This window comes from Electrona antarctica (assembly GCF_951216825.1).
Source record: "Electrona antarctica genome assembly, chromosome: 3".
Lineage (NCBI taxonomy): Eukaryota > Metazoa > Chordata > Actinopteri > Myctophiformes > Myctophidae > Electrona > Electrona antarctica.
Window position 1 is genome coordinate 15,996,913 of NC_136808.1, and position 20,564 is coordinate 16,017,476.

Consider the following 20,564-nt stretch of genomic DNA (forward strand, 5'->3'; position numbering starts at 1 on the left):
CGCCACTCGGTGGCGCGCTATGAGCTTGTAGATCTGCTATTTTTCAATAGCTAAAGCATAACATAATGCTAACACCAAAAACACAATTATTTTCCAGACAAATAACCAACTTTTTTCACCTTTTTTCTTTTTTGCATCGTGATAAATGTTTTATGAAATCGATTTAAAGTGTCACCAGTTTGAATCGATTTTAATTGATTTACAATAAATCATTGCATGCCTAATATACACGGTCCACTATGAACGATACCCTTAACTGCCACCGTGCTTTAAGTTATAATCCTTGGAACACGTTTCTGGGACAGTACGAATGTTGTGAAGTAGCTTTAATGTTTCATAACTACACAGTAAAATACTAATTTAGGGAGAATCAAATATGTACTCAAATGTACATTCCATGAGTTAAATTAACATTTTACTGTATGAGAAACGTAAATACGAGCCATCTATAATTGAAGGGAATCTCGGAGCGTAAAGTTAATACCAATAGGAAGCGCACCTAAAGTACCCATGGAGTTCTGTTTCTTATCCTGTTGTCAGTTATTTTTTTTGCTTGTTGATTTTTTATTTTATTTTTTAATACCCACACGGATGTGATTACTTGAGAATATAACTTTGTGCTTTTTATTGTTTGATATAGCACAATATATGGATCACCTCAACAAATTGTTTAGTATTACTATTACTGGAAACCACATACATAATGAAATACTCTTTAAGAATTGGCGAGTATTCTATACAACACTGTGTTGTGTGTTGCCTACACACAAGGTCACTGAGGACTGATCAGGTTTGATACATTGATCAGCTATCAGCTGTAAAATAAGACATTGCTGTTCAGTATTTGGAAATGTCAAATGGCTTATTTCTTTATGCCTTTGAGTTTCATTTTCATGTCTGCCCATGTTATCCTTTGGCACCACTAGATGGTGCTCTTCCCTCAAAATTCAGAATTTTAATTGTATTGTGTATATTTCTGTTAATTCTTGGGAGTAAATGTGTATGTACGTGACTAAAGATTACAATGGAACGTTGTGAATTTTGTTCAAACGACACTGGCACAATCCTCAATTCCTGGCAACAATGGTTTTGCCATCCCTATTATGTTCTCATTGTCAGATAAACTGTAGAATTCTGGGCTTTGTTTTAATAAACAAGACAACTCGGTCTGAAGGAAAGAAACATTGCCTCTGTCTTTATTATACAAGTTGAGGATTTTCTTGTGTTCAGTGCTCATCTCACTCAAGGCCTCACTTAAGACGCACTTGTGTCCTGTGTCTTCTGTGTGTTATGGCCGCCTCAATTTTCAATGGGGCTTCGTACACATATCAGACGAACAAGCTCTGTGCTGTCCGTGTTTCATGGCCGCCTCAATGCCTTTCCAATGGAAGTCACGTGGTTTGACCAAGCAGTTGTGTGTGTGATGGGGGGGCAATCAAACAAGTGTTTGGTCAAACCACGTGACTTCCATTGGAAAAGCATTGGGGCGGCCATGAAACACAGGCAGAGCACAGCACAGTTGTTCTTTATGTGTGTACGAAGCCTGGGAGACACATGGTTTCATGACACAACATTGTTGCATGGCTGTCTTCTGCCCTCCCCCCCATGCAACAAGGTTGTGTCTTCAAAACATGTGACTCCCTTTGGAAATGCATTGAGGCGGCCATGACATTCGCAACATCCAAAACACAATGTGTCTTGCTTGTGTCTCAGGTGTGAGTGAGGCCTAAGGGTGGTGCCGTTTCCATGGCGTAAACACAGAATAAATCCATCTACTCACGAAATAATACCAATTGGGTCGTGCATCCATCTGTCATGGCTGCAGGTTCCGGACCTTAAAAGGAAGCCCGTCACCGGAAGACGCCATTCCTATCAACCGGTCTTTTTGCTGTGCTCTTTCTAAGCAAGAAGGGTCCAATTTGTACTCTAGTTAAATTATTTAAGTACTTGCTTTTCAAAATGCTTTAAATATGCATGTTAGTCTAGAACATATAAATAATAAAAAATACAAATTAAGTACATTTTGTTGTTCATATCAATGCATTGCTGTATTGAAAGTTAGTGGTTTTCCTCAAAAAATAGATTCTCAGATTTCATGTACAGTTGGAGGCCATCGATATTGTCCTTTTCTTTTTGCTGAGTTTTGCGTGATCTGCGCAAAAGGACAGTTAACCCATTTTGGGCGGGAACCCCTTTTGGTGTTTTAAACATTGTTATAATTTAGCTATTGAAAAATAGCAGATCTACAAGCTCATAGCGCGCCACCGAGTGGCGCGCTACGAGCTTGTAGGTCTGCTATTTTTGAAAAATCGTGAAAATATTTATTTCAGAAAACTGGAGGATTTAGAAGGATTTTTTTAAATGTTGAGGTCAGGCCTAAATGGGTCAAATGATAAGGGACAATATCGGTGGCACCCAACTGTACACAACATGAAGAATGCCTGAAGAAGATATTTGACCGAAATGTTGCCTAGTAATAAAGTGTTCATATTGCAAGTGCAGACGGTGTGTGGGTCTTTGTGCACTTTATGTGCATCTTTTTTAATACAATTGAGCCCTGCCTACGCACCAGTCTCAGAACATGTGCATAACGACACTGGCACAATCCTCAATTCCTGGCAACAATGGTTTTGCCATGCCTATTGTGTTCTCATTGTCAGATAAACTGTAGAATTCTGTAGAACATGTGCATAACGTGTGCATAAGACTTTGTTGCCATGTACAGTTGGGTGCCCCCGATATTGTCCCTTATCATTTGACCCATTTAGGTCTGACCTCAACATTTAAAAAAATCCTTCTAAATCCTCCAGTTTTCTGAAATAAATATTTTCACGATTTTTCAAAAATAGCAGACCTACAAGCTCGTAGCGCGCCACTCGGTGGCGCGCTATGAGCTTGTAGATCTGCTATTTTTCAATAGCTAAATTATAACATAATGTTTAAAACACCAAAAGGGGTTTTGCGCAGATCACGCAAACCTCAGCAAAAAGAAAAGGACAATATCGATGGCCTCCAACTGTACACAACATGAAATCGCAGAAAATAGAGCATACATAATAGTACAATAGAGCACGCACATCCACTCACTAAATGCCAGGTGCCGGGCCAAGGTTAATAATAGAAAAAAGGTAAGGATAAGCTCCAAAGCTTAAACATATTTATTAAGGTTCCTTGCACCATAGTGGACAAGACGTTTTGAGCCTCAACAGCTCTTCATCAGATGCATAAAATCATCCATCCATCCAGTGGTTCCCAAACCTTTTAGTTTGAGACCCAAAAGATACATTTGGTGTAAATGGTAAAATGTCCCTGCGACCCATACAGATGGGTCCATGACCCTAAAATTGTTTGGGAAACTATCTGATAAGTTCAGAGATGGTCACAGCATCAAGTCAGATGCAGAAATCAGATGCGCTTACGCAGATGAGAGTGAATCAAGACATTTATTTACTGGATGAAGCAGATACATGTCAGTCCTAATCATATAATCATGACAAGGAGTGTGAACACAACCACTAGCAGGCTGAGTGAGTGCCCGGCGCCAGCATTGTCTGCAGGGTCAGGGTAACCATAACTGGTCCTACACGGGTTCTTCACTTCATCATATGGTATAGGAACATCGTCTGGAAGGGTGTTGTTCAGGGAGTCCCGCACCTACAATACAAGGTTGTACAACCAGTTAGGCATTGATTGATTGATTGATTGATTGATTGAAATATTTATTAACATCATAGAGGTAAAAAGGGAAAAGAGACATATACAGTGAGGGAAAAAAATGGGGTGGGGGGATTCAGATTTTTACGGGGGCCAGTTTCGAATTGCAGCCGTCCGTAGCTGCCCTTTGAGAGCGGTTTTGAAGGAGTCAAGGGATTTGCATGTCTTAATGACTGTTGGTAGGGCGTTCCACATTTTGGTGGCATAGGAGCGAAAATAATTTAGTCCCTTGTTTGTGCCGAATCTGGGTTGTACATGGTTCGTTGCACTCCCTCTGGTGTTGTGGGTGTGGGCATCAGTGTGGGCATCAGTGAGTTGCAATATGTAATCAGCGTTCACTGGGTGACTGGGTGCATGTCGTAGGAGATGCAGATACAACATTGTCTACATTTCTATAGCACCTTTATTCACAGCGTTTTACATTCACACAGTCACACCGATGGTGGAGGCAAACGTGTGTACCGTAGCCTACACGTTACCCTTATCAGGAGCAGTTAGGGGGTTGTTGTCTTGCTCAGGGACACTGGCACAGGGATCAAACAGAAACCTTCAGGTTCCCAAAGGAACACTCAGCCAACCTCCTCAGCTTGCTGCGATGGGTAATTGGGTATGGTGACATTTGTAGAAAAGAGATCGTAATCAAGATTGAAGAGTAGCGCACACCCGAGTTCTTTGAAGACAGACGCTAGCCCCGAAGAGAACTGAGATCAAGTAAGTTGAGCAGCACACTGTAGTTGCTGCCTTGGTCAGTACATTTATTTGTTTTATTTTGAGTGACGTTTAGTCCATGCTCTTTGAAGAGCATGGGCTCGAAACATCACTCAACTTCTTTGATCTTAGACAAGAAATAATAAATGGTAAATGTATGCATTATGCATTTATATAGCGCCTTTATCCAAGGCGCTTTACTTAGATTGTGCATCACATTCACCCATTCACACACACATTCACACACCGATGGCAGCGGAAACCATGCAAGGCACCAACCTGCACATCAGGAGCAATTAGGGGTTCAGTGTCTTGCTCAAGGACACTTCGACACTAACTCTGGGGGAGCCCGGGTTCGAACTGGCAACCTTGCGGTTGCCATCCAGCCACTCTACCCCTGAGCCACCGCCGCCCCGTGACATAATTTTACAGCAGAAACCTCTATTAGGATAAAAAGTGAAAATAGCAGATAAGCTTACAACATTACTACTGAGAGGCTTACTACAATTACAAGTCAGAGGCTGCTAGCTGTCTTCCAGGTGTCCCAGCGTCAGCTACAACATACACTCTACCTGTGAAATGGGCAGACTTCACAGGTAGATAGGCATATGGGCCTAAGTGCGACAGGAGATCGCATTTACTATGACATCAGATGTCATAGTGATGTCACGAGACCTGGGCACCATATATGGGGGCTTTCCCATGTATGGGGATTTTGAGTGATACACTGACGGGAATTGTACGTTTTCATAGTAAATGCGACCTACCGGTCAATACAGAATTAAGTGGTTTAGCCGATTATAAATAATTCTTGTGTTGATTTTCATGACAATTGGTAGATTATGACGATTATGATTATGATTACGATTATGATTATGATTAGGGGTGGTGGTGGTTCAGGGGTAGAGTGCCTGGATGGTAACCGCAAGGTTGCCAGTTCAAACCCGGGCTCCCCCAGAGTTACTGTCGAAGTGTCCTTGAGCAAGACATTGAACCCCTAATTGCTCCCGATGTGCTAGTTGGTGCCTTGCATGGTTTCCGCTGCCATCGGTGTGTGAATGTGTGTGCGAATGGGTGAATGTAATGCACAATCTCTGTAAAGCGCCTTGGATAAAGGCGCTATATAAATGCACCATTTACCATTTATGATTTTGGTTCATTGCCCAGACAGTGACATAGGCTACTGTATAGGATATGATGTTCTGTCAACACTCACCATCTCCACTTGTTCCAGCACCCTGAGAAGATTGTCCCCCAAAGCTGCTTTGACCTCCACATCAGTCCAGTTCCTCTTCAGCAGCTCAGCTACCAGGGCAGGCACCTTGGACACGTCCTCCAGACCCTCTGGTACTCTGACAGCAGCAGAACACACAGCATTTAGCACTGGTACAGGGCTTCTCAAAGTGGGGTCCAGCGAAATGAATTAACATAGCATTGAAATCGGTTTAACCACTTTAACCCTTCTTCCTCCTTTTTTTTCAAAATGTTGTTTTCAATAGCTGACAGATATAAAAATAAATGTGGAAGGTTCCTTAAACATTTTATCATCAAATCTTGTATAGGGGCTCCCCGTGTGTGTGTGTGTGTGTGTGTGTGTGTGTGTGTGTGTGTGTGTGTGTGTGTGTGTGTGTGTGTGTGTGTGTGTGTGTGTGTGTGTGTGTGTGTGTGTGTGTGTGTGTGTGTGTGTGTGTGACACACATGCTGGAACTTTTTACTTTGAAATGTTTTGTAGTTTCTGAGTTATTTAACTTAAACGCCCAATGCATTCTCAATGGCAATAGCACAAACTTTGGCATGCTACTAGTCCTACATACTTGAATCTTTTAAATGTTTCATAGTTTTAGAAATATAGTGCTTTCAAATTTGAGAAATCTATAATGGGGGTCAATGGCAGATTTTGGCACTTCAAAAAGTCACTTTCACCTAGAAACTCCATTCACACTTTTTATAATTCAGCTTACTGTGGAGACACATGCTGGAACTTTTTACTTTGAAATGTTTTGTAGTTTCTGAGTTATTTAACTTAAACGCCCAATGCATTCTCAATGGCAATAGCACCAACTTTGGCATGCTACTAGTCCTACATACTTACACCTAGAAACCCCATTCACACCTATTTAGGTTCATCTTATGGTGGACATGTTTGCCTGAAAAGGAATCTTTTAAATGTTTCATAGTTTTAGAAATATAGTGCTTTCAAATTTGAGAAATCTATAATGGGGGTCAATGGCAGATTTTGGCACTTCAAAAAGTCACTTTCACCTAGAAACTCCATTCACACTTTTTATAATTCAGCTTACTGTGGAGACACATGCTGGAACTTTTTACTTTGAAATGTTTTGTAGTTTCTGAGTTATTTAACTTAAACGCCCAATGCATTCTCAATGGCAATAGCACAAACTTTGGCATGCTACTAGTCCTACATACTTACACCTAGAAACCCCATTCACACCTATTTAGGTTCATCTTATGGTGGACATGTTTGCCTGAAAATGAATCTTTGAAATGTTTCATAGTTTTAGAAATATAGTGCTTTCAAATTTGAGAAATCTAAAATGGGGGTCAATGGCAGATTTTGGCACGTCAAAAAGTCACTTTCACCAAGAAACTCCATTCACACTTTTTATAATTCAGCTTACTGTGGAGACACATGCTGGAACTTTTTACTTTGAAATGTTTTGTAGTTTCTGAGTTATTTAACTTAAACGCCCAATGCATTCTCAATGGCAATAGCACAAACTTTGGCATGCTACTAGTCCTACATACTTACACCTAGAAACCCCATTCACACCTATTTAGGTTCATCTTATGGTGGACATGTTTGCCTGAAAAGGAATCTTTTAAATGTTTCATAGTTTTAGAAATATAGTGCTTTCAAATTTGAGAAATCTATAATGGGGGTCAATGGCAGATTTTGGCACTTCAAAAAGTCACTTTCACCTAGAAACTCCATTCACACTTTTTATAATTCAGCTTACTGTGGAGACACATGCTGGAACTTTTTACTTTGAAATGTTTTGTAGTTTCTGAGTTATTTAACTTAAACGCCCAATGCATTCTCAATGGCAATAGCACCAACTTTGGCATGCTACTAGTCCTACATACTTACACCTAGAAACCCCATTCACACCTATTTAGGTTCATCTTATGGTGGACATGTTTGCCTGAAAAGGAATCTTTTAAATGTTTCATAGTTTTAGAAATATAGTGCTTTCAAATTTGAGAAATCTATAATGGGGGTCAATGGCAGATTTTGGCACTTCAAAAAGTCACTTTCACCTAGAAACTCCATTCACACTTTTTATAATTCAGCTTACTGTGGAGACACATGCTGGAACTTTTTACTTTGAAATGTTTTGTAGTTTCTGAGTTATTTAACTTAAACGCCCAATGCATTCTCAATGGCAATAGCACAAACTTTGGCATGCTACTAGTCCTACATACTTACACCTAGAAACCCCATTCACACCTATTTAGGTTCATCTTATGGTGGACATGTTTGCCTGAAAATGAATCTTTGAAATGTTTCATAGTTTTAGAAATATAGTGCTTTCAAATTTGAGAAATCTAAAATGGGGGTCAATGGCAGATTTTGGCACGTCAAAAAGTCACTTTCACCAAGAAACTCCATTCACACTTTTTATAATTCAGCTTACTGTGGAGACACATGCTGGAACTTTTTACTTTGAAATGTTTTGTAGTTTCTGAGTTATTTAACTTAAACGCCCAATGCATTCTCAATGGCAATAGCACAAACTTTGGCATGCTACTAGTCCTACATACTTACACCTAGAAACCCCATTCACACCTATTTAGGTTCATCTTATGGTGGACATGTTTGCCTGAAAAGGAATCTTTTAAATGTTTCATAGTTTTAGAAATATAGTGCTTTCAAATTTGAGAAATCTATAATGGGGGTCAATGGCAGATTTTGGCACTTCAAAAAGTCACTTTCACCTAGAAACTCCATGCACACTTTTTATAATTCAGCTTACTGTGGAGACACATGCTGGAACTTTTTACTTTGAAATGTTTTGTAGTTTCAGAGTTATTTAACTTAAACGCCCAATGCATTCTCAATGGCAATAGCACCAACTTTGGCATGCTACTAGTCCTACATACTTACACCTAGAAACCCCATTCACACCTATTTAGGTTCATCTTATGGTGGACATGTTTGCCTGAAAATGAATCTTTGAAATGTTTCATAGTTTTAGAAATATAGTGCTTTCAAATTTGAGAAATCTATAATGGGGGTCAATGGCAGATTTTGGCACGTCAAAAAGTCACTTTCACCTAGAAACTCCATTCACACTTTTTATAATTCAGCTTACTGTGGAGACACATGCTGGAACTTTTTACTTTGAAATATTTTGTAGTTTCTGAGTTATTTAACTTAAACGCCCAATGCATTCTCAATGGCAATAGCACCAACTTTGGCATGCTACTCGTCCTACATACTTACACCTAGAAACCCCATTCACACCTATTTAGGTTCATCTTATGGTGGACAAGTTTGCCTGAAAATGAATCTTTGAAATGTTTCATAGTTTTAGAAATATAGTGCTTTCAAATTTGAGAAATCTATAATGGGGGTCAATGGCAGATTTTGGCACGTCAAAAAGTCACTTTCACCTAGAAACTCCATTCACACTTTGTATAATGCAGCTTACTGTGGAGACACATGCTGGAACTTTTTACTTTAAAATGTTTTGTAGTTTCTGAGTTATTTAACTTAAACGCCCAATGCATTCTCAATGGCAATAGCACAAACTTTGGCATGCTACTAGTCCTACATACTTACACCTAGAAACCCCATTCACACCTATTTAGGTTCATCTTATGGTGGACATGTTTGCCTGAAAAGGAATCTTTTAAATGTTTCATAGTTTTAGAAATATAGTGCTTTCAAATTTGAGAAATCTATAATGGGGGTCAATGGCAGATTTTGGCACTTCAAAAAGTCACTTTCACCTAGAAACTCCATTCACACTTTTTATAATTCAGCTTACTGTGGAGACACATGCTGGAACTTTTTACTTTGAAATGTTTTGTAGTTTCTGAGTTATTTAACTTAAACGCCCAATGCATTCTCAATGGCAATAGCACCAACTTTGGCATGCTACTCGTCCTACATACTTACACCTAGAAACCCCATTCACACCTATTTAGGTTCATCTTATGGTGGACATGTTTGCCTGAAAATGAATCTTTGAAATGTTTCATAGTTTTAGAAATATAGTGCTTTCAAATTTGAGAAATCTATAATGGCGGTCAATGGCAGATTTTGGCACGTCAAAAAGTCACTTTCACCTAGAAACTCCATTCACACTTTGTATAATGCAGCTTACTGTGGAGACACATGCTGGAACTTTTTACTTTAAAATGTTTTGTAGTTTCTGAGTTATTTAACTTAAACGCCCAATGCATTCTCAATGGCAATAGCACCAACTTTGGCATGCTACTAGTCCTACATACTTACACCTAGAAACCCCATTCACACCTATTTAGGTTCATCTTATGGTGGACATGTTTGCCTGAAAAGGAATCTTTTAAATGTTTCATAGTTTTAGAAATATAGTGCTTTCAAATTTGAGAAATCTATAATGGGGGTCAATGGCAGATTTTGGCACTTCAAAAAGTCACTTTCACCTAGAAACTCCATTCACACTTTTTATAATTCAGCTTACTGTGGAGACACATGCTGGAACTTTTTACTTTGAAATGTTTTGTAGTTTCTGAGTTATTTAACTTAAACGCCCAATGCATTCTCAATGGCAATAGCACAAACTTTGGCATGCTACTAGTCCTACATACTTACACCTAGAAACCCCATTCACACCTATTTAGGTTCATCTTATGGTGGACATGTTTGCCTGAAAATGAATCTTTGAAATGTTTCATAGTTTTAGAAATATAGTGCTTTCAAATTTGAGAAATCTAAAATGGGGGTCAATGGCAGATTTTGGCACGTCAAAAAGTCACTTTCACCAAGAAACTCCATTCACACTTTTTATAATTCAGCTTACTGTGGAGACACATGCTGGAACTTTTTACTTTGAAATGTTTTGTAGTTTCTGAGTTATTTAACTTAAACGCCCAATGCATTCTCAATGGCAATAGCACAAACTTTGGCATGCTACTAGTCCTACATACTTACACCTAGAAACCCCATTCACACCTATTTAGGTTCATCTTATGGTGGACATGTTTGCCTGAAAAGGAATCTTTTAAATGTTTCATAGTTTTAGAAATATAGTGCTTTCAAATTTGAGAAATCTATAATGGGGGTCAATGGCAGATTTTGGCACTTCAAAAAGTCACTTTCACCTAGAAACTCCATTCACACTTTTTATAATTCAGCTTACTGTGGAGACACATGCTGGAACTTTTTACTTTGAAATGTTTTGTAGTTTCTGAGTTATTTAACTTAAACGCCCAATGCATTCTCAATGGCAATAGCACCAACTTTGGCATGCTACTAGTCCTACATACTTACACCTAGAAACCCCATTCACACCTATTTAGGTTCATCTTATGGTGGACATGTTTGCCTGAAAAGGAATCTTTTAAATGTTTCATAGTTTTAGAAATATAGTGCTTTCAAATTTGAGAAATCTATAATGGGGGTCAATGGCAGATTTTGGCACTTCAAAAAGTCACTTTCACCTAGAAACTCCATTCACACTTTTTATAATTCAGCTTACTGTGGAGACACATGCTGGAACTTTTTACTTTGAAATGTTTTGTAGTTTCTGAGTTATTTAACTTAAACGCCCAATGCATTCTCAATGGCAATAGCACAAACTTTGGCATGCTACTAGTCCTACATACTTACACCTAGAAACCCCATTCACACCTATTTAGGTTCATCTTATGGTGGACATGTTTGCCTGAAAATGAATCTTTGAAATGTTTCATAGTTTTAGAAATATAGTGCTTTCAAATTTGAGAAATCTAAAATGGGGGTCAATGGCAGATTTTGGCACGTCAAAAAGTCACTTTCACCAAGAAACTCCATTCACACTTTTTATAATTCAGCTTACTGTGGAGACACATGCTGGAACTTTTTACTTTGAAATGTTTTGTAGTTTCTGAGTTATTTAACTTAAACGCCCAATGCATTCTCAATGGCAATAGCACAAACTTTGGCATGCTACTAGTCCTACATACTTACACCTAGAAACCCCATTCACACCTATTTAGGTTCATCTTATGGTGGACATGTTTGCCTGAAAAGGAATCTTTTAAATGTTTCATAGTTTTAGAAATATAGTGCTTTCAAATTTGAGAAATCTATAATGGGGGTCAATGGCAGATTTTGGCACTTCAAAAAGTCACTTTCACCTAGAAACTCCATTCACACTTTTTATAATTCAGCTTACTGTGGAGACACATGCTGGAACTTTTTACTTTGAAATGTTTTGTAGTTTCTGAGTTATTTAACTTAAACGCCCAATGCATTCTCAATGGCAATAGCACCAACTTTGGCATGCTACTAGTCCTACATACTTACACCTAGAAACCCCATTCACACCTATTTAGGTTCATCTTATGGTGGACATGTTTGCCTGAAAAGGAATCTTTTAAATGTTTCATAGTTTTAGAAATATAGTGCTTTCAAATTTGAGAAATCTATAATGGGGGTCAATGGCAGATTTTGGCACTTCAAAAAGTCACTTTCACCTAGAAACTCCATGCACACTTTTTATAATTCAGCTTACTGTGGAGACACATGCTGGAACTTTTTACTTTGAAATGTTTTGTAGTTTCAGAGTTATTTAACTTAAACGCCCAATGCATTCTCAATGGCAATAGCACCAACTTTGGCATGCTACTAGTCCTACATACTTACACCTAGAAACCCCATTCACACCTATTTAGGTTCATCTTATGGTGGACATGTTTGCCTGAAAATGAATCTTTGAAATGTTTCATAGTTTTAGAAATATAGTGCTTTCAAATTTGAGAAATCTATAATGGGGGTCAATGGCAGATTTTGGCACGTCAAAAAGTCACTTTCACCTAGAAACTCCATTCACACTTTTTATAATTCAGCTTACTGTGGAGACACATGCTGGAACTTTTTACTTTGAAATATTTTGTAGTTTCTGAGTTATTTAACTTAAACGCCCAATGCATTCTCAATGGCAATAGCACCAACTTTGGCATGCTACTCGTCCTACATACTTACACCTAGAAACCCCATTCACACCTATTTAGGTTCATCTTATGGTGGACAAGTTTGCCTGAAAATGAATCTTTGAAATGTTTCATAGTTTTAGAAATATAGTGCTTTCAAATTTGAGAAATCTATAATGGGGGTCAATGGCAGATTTTGGCACGTCAAAAAGTCACTTTCACCTAGAAACTCCATTCACACTTTGTATAATGCAGCTTACTGTGGAGACACATGCTGGAACTTTTTACTTTAAAATGTTTTGTAGTTTCTGAGTTATTTAACTTAAACGCCCAATGCATTCTCAATGGCAATAGCACAAACTTTGGCATGCTACTAGTCCTACATACTTACACCTAGAAACCCCATTCACACCTATTTAGGTTCATCTTATGGTGGACATGTTTGCCTGAAAAGGAATCTTTTAAATGTTTCATAGTTTTAGAAATATAGTGCTTTCAAATTTGAGAAATCTATAATGGGGGTCAATGGCAGATTTTGGCACTTCAAAAAGTCACTTTCACCTAGAAACTCCATTCACACTTTTTATAATTCAGCTTACTGTGGAGACACATGCTGGAACTTTTTACTTTGAAATGTTTTGTAGTTTCTGAGTTATTTAACTTAAACGCCCAATGCATTCTCAATGGCAATAGCACCAACTTTGGCATGCTACTCGTCCTACATACTTACACCTAGAAACCCCATTCACACCTATTTAGGTTCATCTTATGGTGGACATGTTTGCCTGAAAATGAATCTTTGAAATGTTTCATAATTTAGAAATATAGTGCTTTCAAATTTGAGAAATCTATAATGGCGGTCAATGGCAGATTTTGGCACGTCAAAAAGTCACTTTCACCTAGAAACTCCATTCACACTTTGTATAATGCAGCTTACTGTGGAGACACATGCTGGAACTTTTTACTTTAAAATGTTTTGTAGTTTCTGAGTTATTTAACTTAAACGCCCAATGCATTCTCAATGGCAATAGCACAAACTTTGGCATGCTACTAGTCCTACATACTTACACCTAGAAACCCCATTCACACCTATTTAGGTTCATCTTATGGTGGACATGTTTGCCTGAAAAGGAATCTTTTAAATGTTTCATAGTTTTAGAAATATAGTGCTTTCAAATTTGAGAAATCTATAATGGGGGTCAATGGCAGATTTTGGCACTTCAAAAAGTCACTTTCACCTAGAAACTCCATTCACACTTTTTATAATTCAGCTTACTGTGGAGACACATGCTGGAACTTTTTACTTTGAAATGTTTTGTAGTTTCTGAGTTATTTAACTTAAACGCCCAATGCATTCTCAATGGCAATAGCACCAACTTTGGCATGCTACTCGTCCTACATACTTACACCTAGAAACCCCATTCACACCTATTTAGGTTCATCTTATGGTGGACATGTTTGCCTGAAAATGAATCTTTGAAATGTTTCATAGTTTTAGAAATATAGTGCTTTCAAATTTGAGAAATCTATAATGGCGGTCAATGGCAGATTTTGGCACGTCAAAAAGTCACTTTCACCTAGAAACTCCATTCACACTTTGTATAATGCAGCTTACTGTGGAGACACATGCTGGAACTTTTTACTTTAAAATGTTTTGTAGTTTCTGAGTTATTTAACTTAAACGCCCAATGCATTCTCAATGGCAATAGCACAAACTTTGGCATGCTACTAGTCCTACATACTTACACCTAGAAACCCCATTCACACCTATTTAGGTTCATCTTATGGTGGACATGTTTGCCTGAAAAGGAATCTTTTAAATGTTTCATAGTTTTAGAAATATAGTGCTTTCAAATTTGAGAAATCTATAATGGGGGTCAATGGCAGATTTTGGCACTTCAAAAAGTCACTTTCACCTAGAAACTCCATTCACACTTTTTATAATTCAGCTTACTGTGGAGACACATGCTGGAACTTTTTACTTTGAAATGTTTTGTAGTTTCTGAGTTATTTAACTTAAACGCCCAATGCATTCTCAATGGCAATAGCACCAACTTTGGCATGCTACTCGTCCTACATACTTACACCTAGAAACCCCATTCACACCTATTTAGGTTCATCTTATGGTGGACATGTTTGCCTGAAAAGGAATCTTTTAAATGTTTCATAGTTTTAGAAATATAGTGCTTTCAAATTTGAGAAATCTATAATGGGGGTCAATGGCAGATTTTGGCACTTCAAAAAGTCACTTTCACCTAGAAACTCCATTCACACTTTGTATAATGCAGCTTACTGTGGAGACACATGCTGGAACTTTTTACTTTAAAATGTTTTGTAGTTTCTGAGTTATTTAACTTAAACGCCCAATGCATTCTCAATGGCAATAGCACAAACTTTGGCATGCTACTAGTCCTACATACTTACACCTAGAAACCCCATTCACACCTATTTAGGTTCATCTTATGGTGGACATGTTTGCCTGAAAAGGAATCTTTTAAATGTTTCATAGTTTTAGAAATATAGTGCTTTCAAATTTGAGAAATCTATAATGGGGGTCAATGGCAGATTTTGGCACTTCAAAAAGTCACTTTCACCTAGAAACTCCATTCACACTTTTTATAATTCAGCTTACTGTGGAGACACATGCTGGAACTTTTTACTTTGAAATGTTTTGTAGTTTCTGAGTTATTTAACTTAAACGCCCAATGCATTCTCAATGGCAATAGCACAAACTTTGGCATGCTACTAGTCCTACATACTTACACCTAGAAACCCCATTCACACCTATTTAGGTTCATCTTATGGTGGACATGTTTGCCTGAAAAGGAATCTTTTAAATGTTTCATAGTTTTAGAAATATAGTGCTTTCAAATTTGAGAAATCTATAATGGGGGTCAATGGCAGATTTTGGCACTTCAAAAAGTCACTTTCACCTAGAAACTCCATTCACACTTTTTATAATTCAGCTTACTGTGGAGACACATGCTGGAACTTTTTACTTTGAAATGTTTTGTAGTGTCTGAGTTATTTAACTTAAACGCCCAATGCATTCTCAATGGCAATAGCACAAACTTTGGCATGCTACTAGTCCTACATACTTACACCTAGAAACCCCATTCACACCTATTTAGGTTCATCTTATGGTGGACATGTTTGCCTGAAAAGGAATCTTTTAAATGTTTCATAGTTTTAGAAATATAGTGCTTTCAAATTTGAGAAATCTATAATGGGGGTCAATGGCAGATTTTGGCACTTCAAAAAGTCACTTTCACCTAGAAACTCCATTCACACTTTGTATAATGCAGCTTACTGTGGAGACACATGCTGGAACTTTTTACTTTAAAATGTTTTGTAGTTTCTGAGTTATTTAACTTAAACGCCCAATGCATTCTCAATGGCAATAGCACAAACTTTGGCATGCTACTAGTCCTACATACTTACACCTAGAAACCCCATTCACACCTATTTAGGTTCATCTTATGGTGGACATGTTTGCCTGAAAAGGAATCTTTTAAATGTTTCATAGTTTTAGAAATATAGTGCTTTCAAATTTGAGAAATCTATAATGGGGGTCAATGGCAGATTTTGGCACTTCAAAAAGTCACTTTCACCTAGAAACTCCATTCACACTTTGTATAATGCAGCTTACTGTGGAGACACATGCTGGAACTTTTTACTTTAAAATGTTTTGTAGTTTCTGAGTTATTTAACTTAAACGCCCAATGCATTCTCAATGGCAATAGCACAAACTTTGGCATGCTACTAGTCCTACATACTTACACCTAGAAACCCCATTCACACCTATTTAGGTTCATCTTATGGTGGACATGTTTGCCTGAAAAGGAATCTTTTAAATGTTTCATAGTTTTAGAAATATAGTGCTTTCAAATTTGAGAAATCTATAATGGGGGTCAATGGCAGATTTTGGCACTTCAAAAAGTCACTTTCACCTAGAAACTCCATTCACACTTTTTATAATTCAGCTTACTGTGGAGACACATGCTGGAACTTTTTACTTTGAAATGTTTTGTAGTTTCTGAGTTATTTAACTTAAACGCCCAATGCATTCTCAATGGCAATAGCACCAACTTTGGCATGCTACTCGTCCTACATACTTACACCTAGAAACCCCATTCACACCTATTTAGGTTCATCTTATGGTGGACATGTTTGCCTGAAAATGAATCTTTGAAATGTTTCATAGTTTTAGAAATATAGTGCTTTCAAATTTGAGAAATCTATAATGGCGGTCAATGGCAGATTTTGGCACGTCAAAAAGTCACTTTCACCTAGAAACTCCATTCACACTTTGTATAATGCAGCTTACTGTGGAGACACATGCTGGAACTTTTTACTTTAAAATGTTTTGTAGTTTCTGAGTTATTTAACTTAAACGCCCAATGCATTCTCAATGGCAATAGCACAAACTTTGGCATGCTACTAGTCCTACATACTTACACCTAGAAACCCCATTCACACCTATTTAGGTTCATCTTATGGTGGACATGTTTGCCTGAAAAGGAATCTTTTAAATGTTTCATAGTTTTAGAAATATAGTGCTTTCAAATTTGAGAAATCTATAATGGGGGTCAATGGCAGATTTTGGCACTTCAAAAAGTCACTTTCACCTAGAAACTCCATTCACACTTTTTATAATTCAGCTTACTGTGGAGACACATGCTGGAACTTTTTACTTTGAAATGTTTTGTAGTTTCTGAGTTATTTAACTTAAACGCCCAATGCATTCTCAATGGCAATAGCACCAACTTTGGCATGCTACTCGTCCTACATACTTACACCTAGAAACCCCATTCACACCTATTTAGGTTCATCTTATGGTGGACATGTTTGCCTGAAAATGAATCTTTGAAATGTTTCATAGTTTTAGAAATATAGTGCTTTCAAATTTGAGAAATCTATAATGGCGGTCAATGGCAGATTTTGGCACGTCAAAAAGTCACTTTCACCTAGAAACTCCATTCACACTTTGTATAATGCAGCTTACTGTGGAGACACATGCTGGAACTTTTTACTTTAAAATGTTTTGTAGTTTCTGAGTTATTTAACTTAAACGCCCAATGCATTCTCAATGGCAATAGCACAAACTTTGGCATGCTACTAGTCCTACATACTTACACCTAGAAACCCCATTCACACCTATTTAGGTTCATCTTATGGTGGACATGTTTGCCTGAAAAGGAATCTTTTAAATGTTTCATAGTTTTAGAAATATAGTGCTTTCAAATTTGAGAAATCTATAATGGGGGTCAATGGCAGATTTTGGCACTTCAAAAAGTCACTTTCACCTAGAAACTCCATTCACACTTTTTATAATTCAGCTTACTGTGGAGACACATGCTGGAACTTTTTACTTTGAAATGTTTTGTAGTTTCTGAGTTATTTAACTTAAACGCCCAATGCATTCTCAATGGCAATAGCACCAACTTTGGCATGCTACTCGTCCTACATACTTACACCTAGAAACCCCATTCACACCTATTTAGGTTCATCTTATGGTGGACATGTTTGCCTGAAAATGAATCTTTGAAATGTTTCATAGTTTTAGAAATATAGTGCTTTCAAATTTGAGAAATCTATAATGGCGGTCAATGGCAGATTTTGGCACGTCAAAAAGTCACTTTCACCTAGAAACTCCATTCACACTTTGTATAATGCAGCTTACTGTGGAGACACATGCTGGAACTTTTTACTTTAAAATGTTTTGTAGTTTCTGAGTTATTTAACTTAAACGCCCAATGCATTCTCAATGGCAATAGCACAAACTTTGGCATGCTACTAGTCCTACATACTTACACCTAGAAACCCCATTCACACCTATTTAGGTTCATCTTATGGTGGACATGTTTGCCTGAAAAGGAATCTTTTAAATGTTTCATAGTTTTAGAAATATAGTGCTTTCAAATTTGAGAAATCTATAATGGGGGTCAATGGCAGATTTTGGCACTTCAAAAAGTCACTTTCACCTAGAAACTCCATTCACACTTTGTATAATGCAGCTTACTGTGGAGACACATGCTGGAACTTTTTACTTTGAAATGTTTTGTAGTTTCTGAGTTATTTAACTTAAACGCCCAATGCATTCTCAATGGCAATAGCACAAACTTTGGCATGCTACTAGTCCTACATACTTACACCTAGAAACCCGATTCACACCTATTTAGGTTCATCTTATGGTGGACATGTTTGCCTGAAAAGGAATCTTTTAAATGTTTCATAGTTTTAGAAATATAGTGCTTTCAAATTTGAGAAATCTATAATGGGGGTCAATGGCAGATTTTGGCACTTCAAAAAGTCACTTTCACCTAGAAACTCCATTCACACTTTTTATAATTCAGCTTACTGTGGAGACACATGCTGGAACTTTTTACTTTGAAATGTTTTGTAGTTTCTGAGTTATTTAACTTAAACGCCCAATGCATTCTCAATGGCAATAGCACCAACTTTGGCATGCTACTCGTCCTACATACTTACACCTAGAAACCCCATTCACACCTATTTAGGTTCATCTTATGGTGGACATGTTTGCCTGAAAATGAATCTTTGAAATGTTTCATAGTTTTAGAAATATAGTGCTTTCAAATTTGAGAAATCTATAATGGCGGTCAATGGCAGATTTTGGCACGTCAAAAAGTCACTTTCACCTAGAAACTCCATTCACACTTTGTATAATGCAGCTTACTGTGGAGACACATGCTGGAACTTTTTACTTTAAAATGTTTTGTAGTTTCTGAGTTATTTAACTTAAACGCCCAATGCATTCTCAATGGCAATAGCACAAACTTTGGCATGCTACTAGTCCTACATACTTACACCTAGAAACCCCATTCACACCTATTTAGGTTCATCTTATGGTGGACATGTTTGCCTGAAAAGGAATCTTTTAAATGTTTCATAGTTTTAGAAATATAGTGCTTTCAAATTTGAGAAATCTATAATGGGGGTCAATGGCAGATTTTGGCACTTCAAAAAGTCACTTTCACCTAGAAACTCCATTCACACTTTGTATAATGCAGCTTACTGTGGAGACACATGCTGGAACTTTTTACTTTAAAATGTTTTGTAGTTTCTGAGTTATTTAACTTAAACGCCCAATGCATTCTCAATGGCAATAGCACAAACTTTGGCATGCTACTAGTCCTACATACTTACACCTAGAAACCCCATTCACACCTATTTAGGTTCATCTTATGGTGGACATGTTTGCCTGAAAAGGAATCTTTTAAATGTTTCATAGTTTTAGAAATATAGTGCTTTCAAATTTGAGAAATCTATAATGGGGGTCAATGGCAGATTTTGGCACTTCAAAAAGTCACTTTCACCTAGAAACTCCATTCACACTTTTTATAATTCAGCTTACTGTGGAGACACATGCTGGAACTTTTTACTTTGAAATGTTTTGTAGTTTCTGAGTTATTTAACTTAAACGCCCAATGCATTCTCAATGGCAATAGCACAAACTTTGGCATGCTACTAGTCCTACATACTTACACCTAGAAACCCCATTCACACCTATTTAGGTTCATCTTATGGTGGACATGTTTGCCTGAAAAGGAATCTTTTAAATGTTTCATAGTTTTAGAAATATAGTGCTTTCAAATTTGAGAAATCTATAATGGGGGTCAATGGCAGATTTTGGCACTTCAAAAAGTCACTTTCACCTAGAAACTCCATTCACACTTTTTATAATTCAGCTTACTGTGGAGACACATGCTGGAACTTTTTACTTTGAAATGTTTTGTAGTTTCTGAGTTATTTAACTTAAACGCCCAATGCATTCTCAATGGCAATAGCACAAACTTTGGCATGCTACTAGTCCTACATACTTACACCTAGAAACCCCATTCACACCTATTTAGGTTCATCTTATGGTGGACATGTTTGCCTGAAAAGGAATCTTTTAAATGTTTCATAGTTTTAGAAATATAGTGCTTTCAAATTTGAGAAATCTATAATGGGGGTCAATGGCAGATTTTGGCACT

The 20,564-nt window shown here is 37.4% G+C and overlaps 1 protein-coding gene across 2 annotated transcripts in view; it reads right to left on the reverse strand.

Moving 5' to 3' along the window:
• Nucleotides 1-3,424: 3,424 nt before the first annotated feature.
• The window catches only part of dpep1 (dipeptidase 1), a 56,783-nt gene continuing 39,643 nt past the window's right edge, over nt 3,425-20,564 (reverse strand). The window contains exons 9-10 of one of the 2 annotated variants that reach the window (XM_079497843.1): nt 5,639-5,774; nt 3,425-3,654 (exon numbers count right to left, since the gene is read on the reverse strand). In XM_079497843.1, the coding sequence (XP_079353969.1) occupies nt 3,481-3,654; nt 5,639-5,774 (310 nt within the window). In that variant the 3' untranslated portion in view covers nt 3,425-3,480. Of the gene's footprint in view, nt 3,655-5,634; nt 5,775-20,564 lie in introns of both variants that reach the window. The other variant, XM_079497844.1, reaches the window with a different exon arrangement.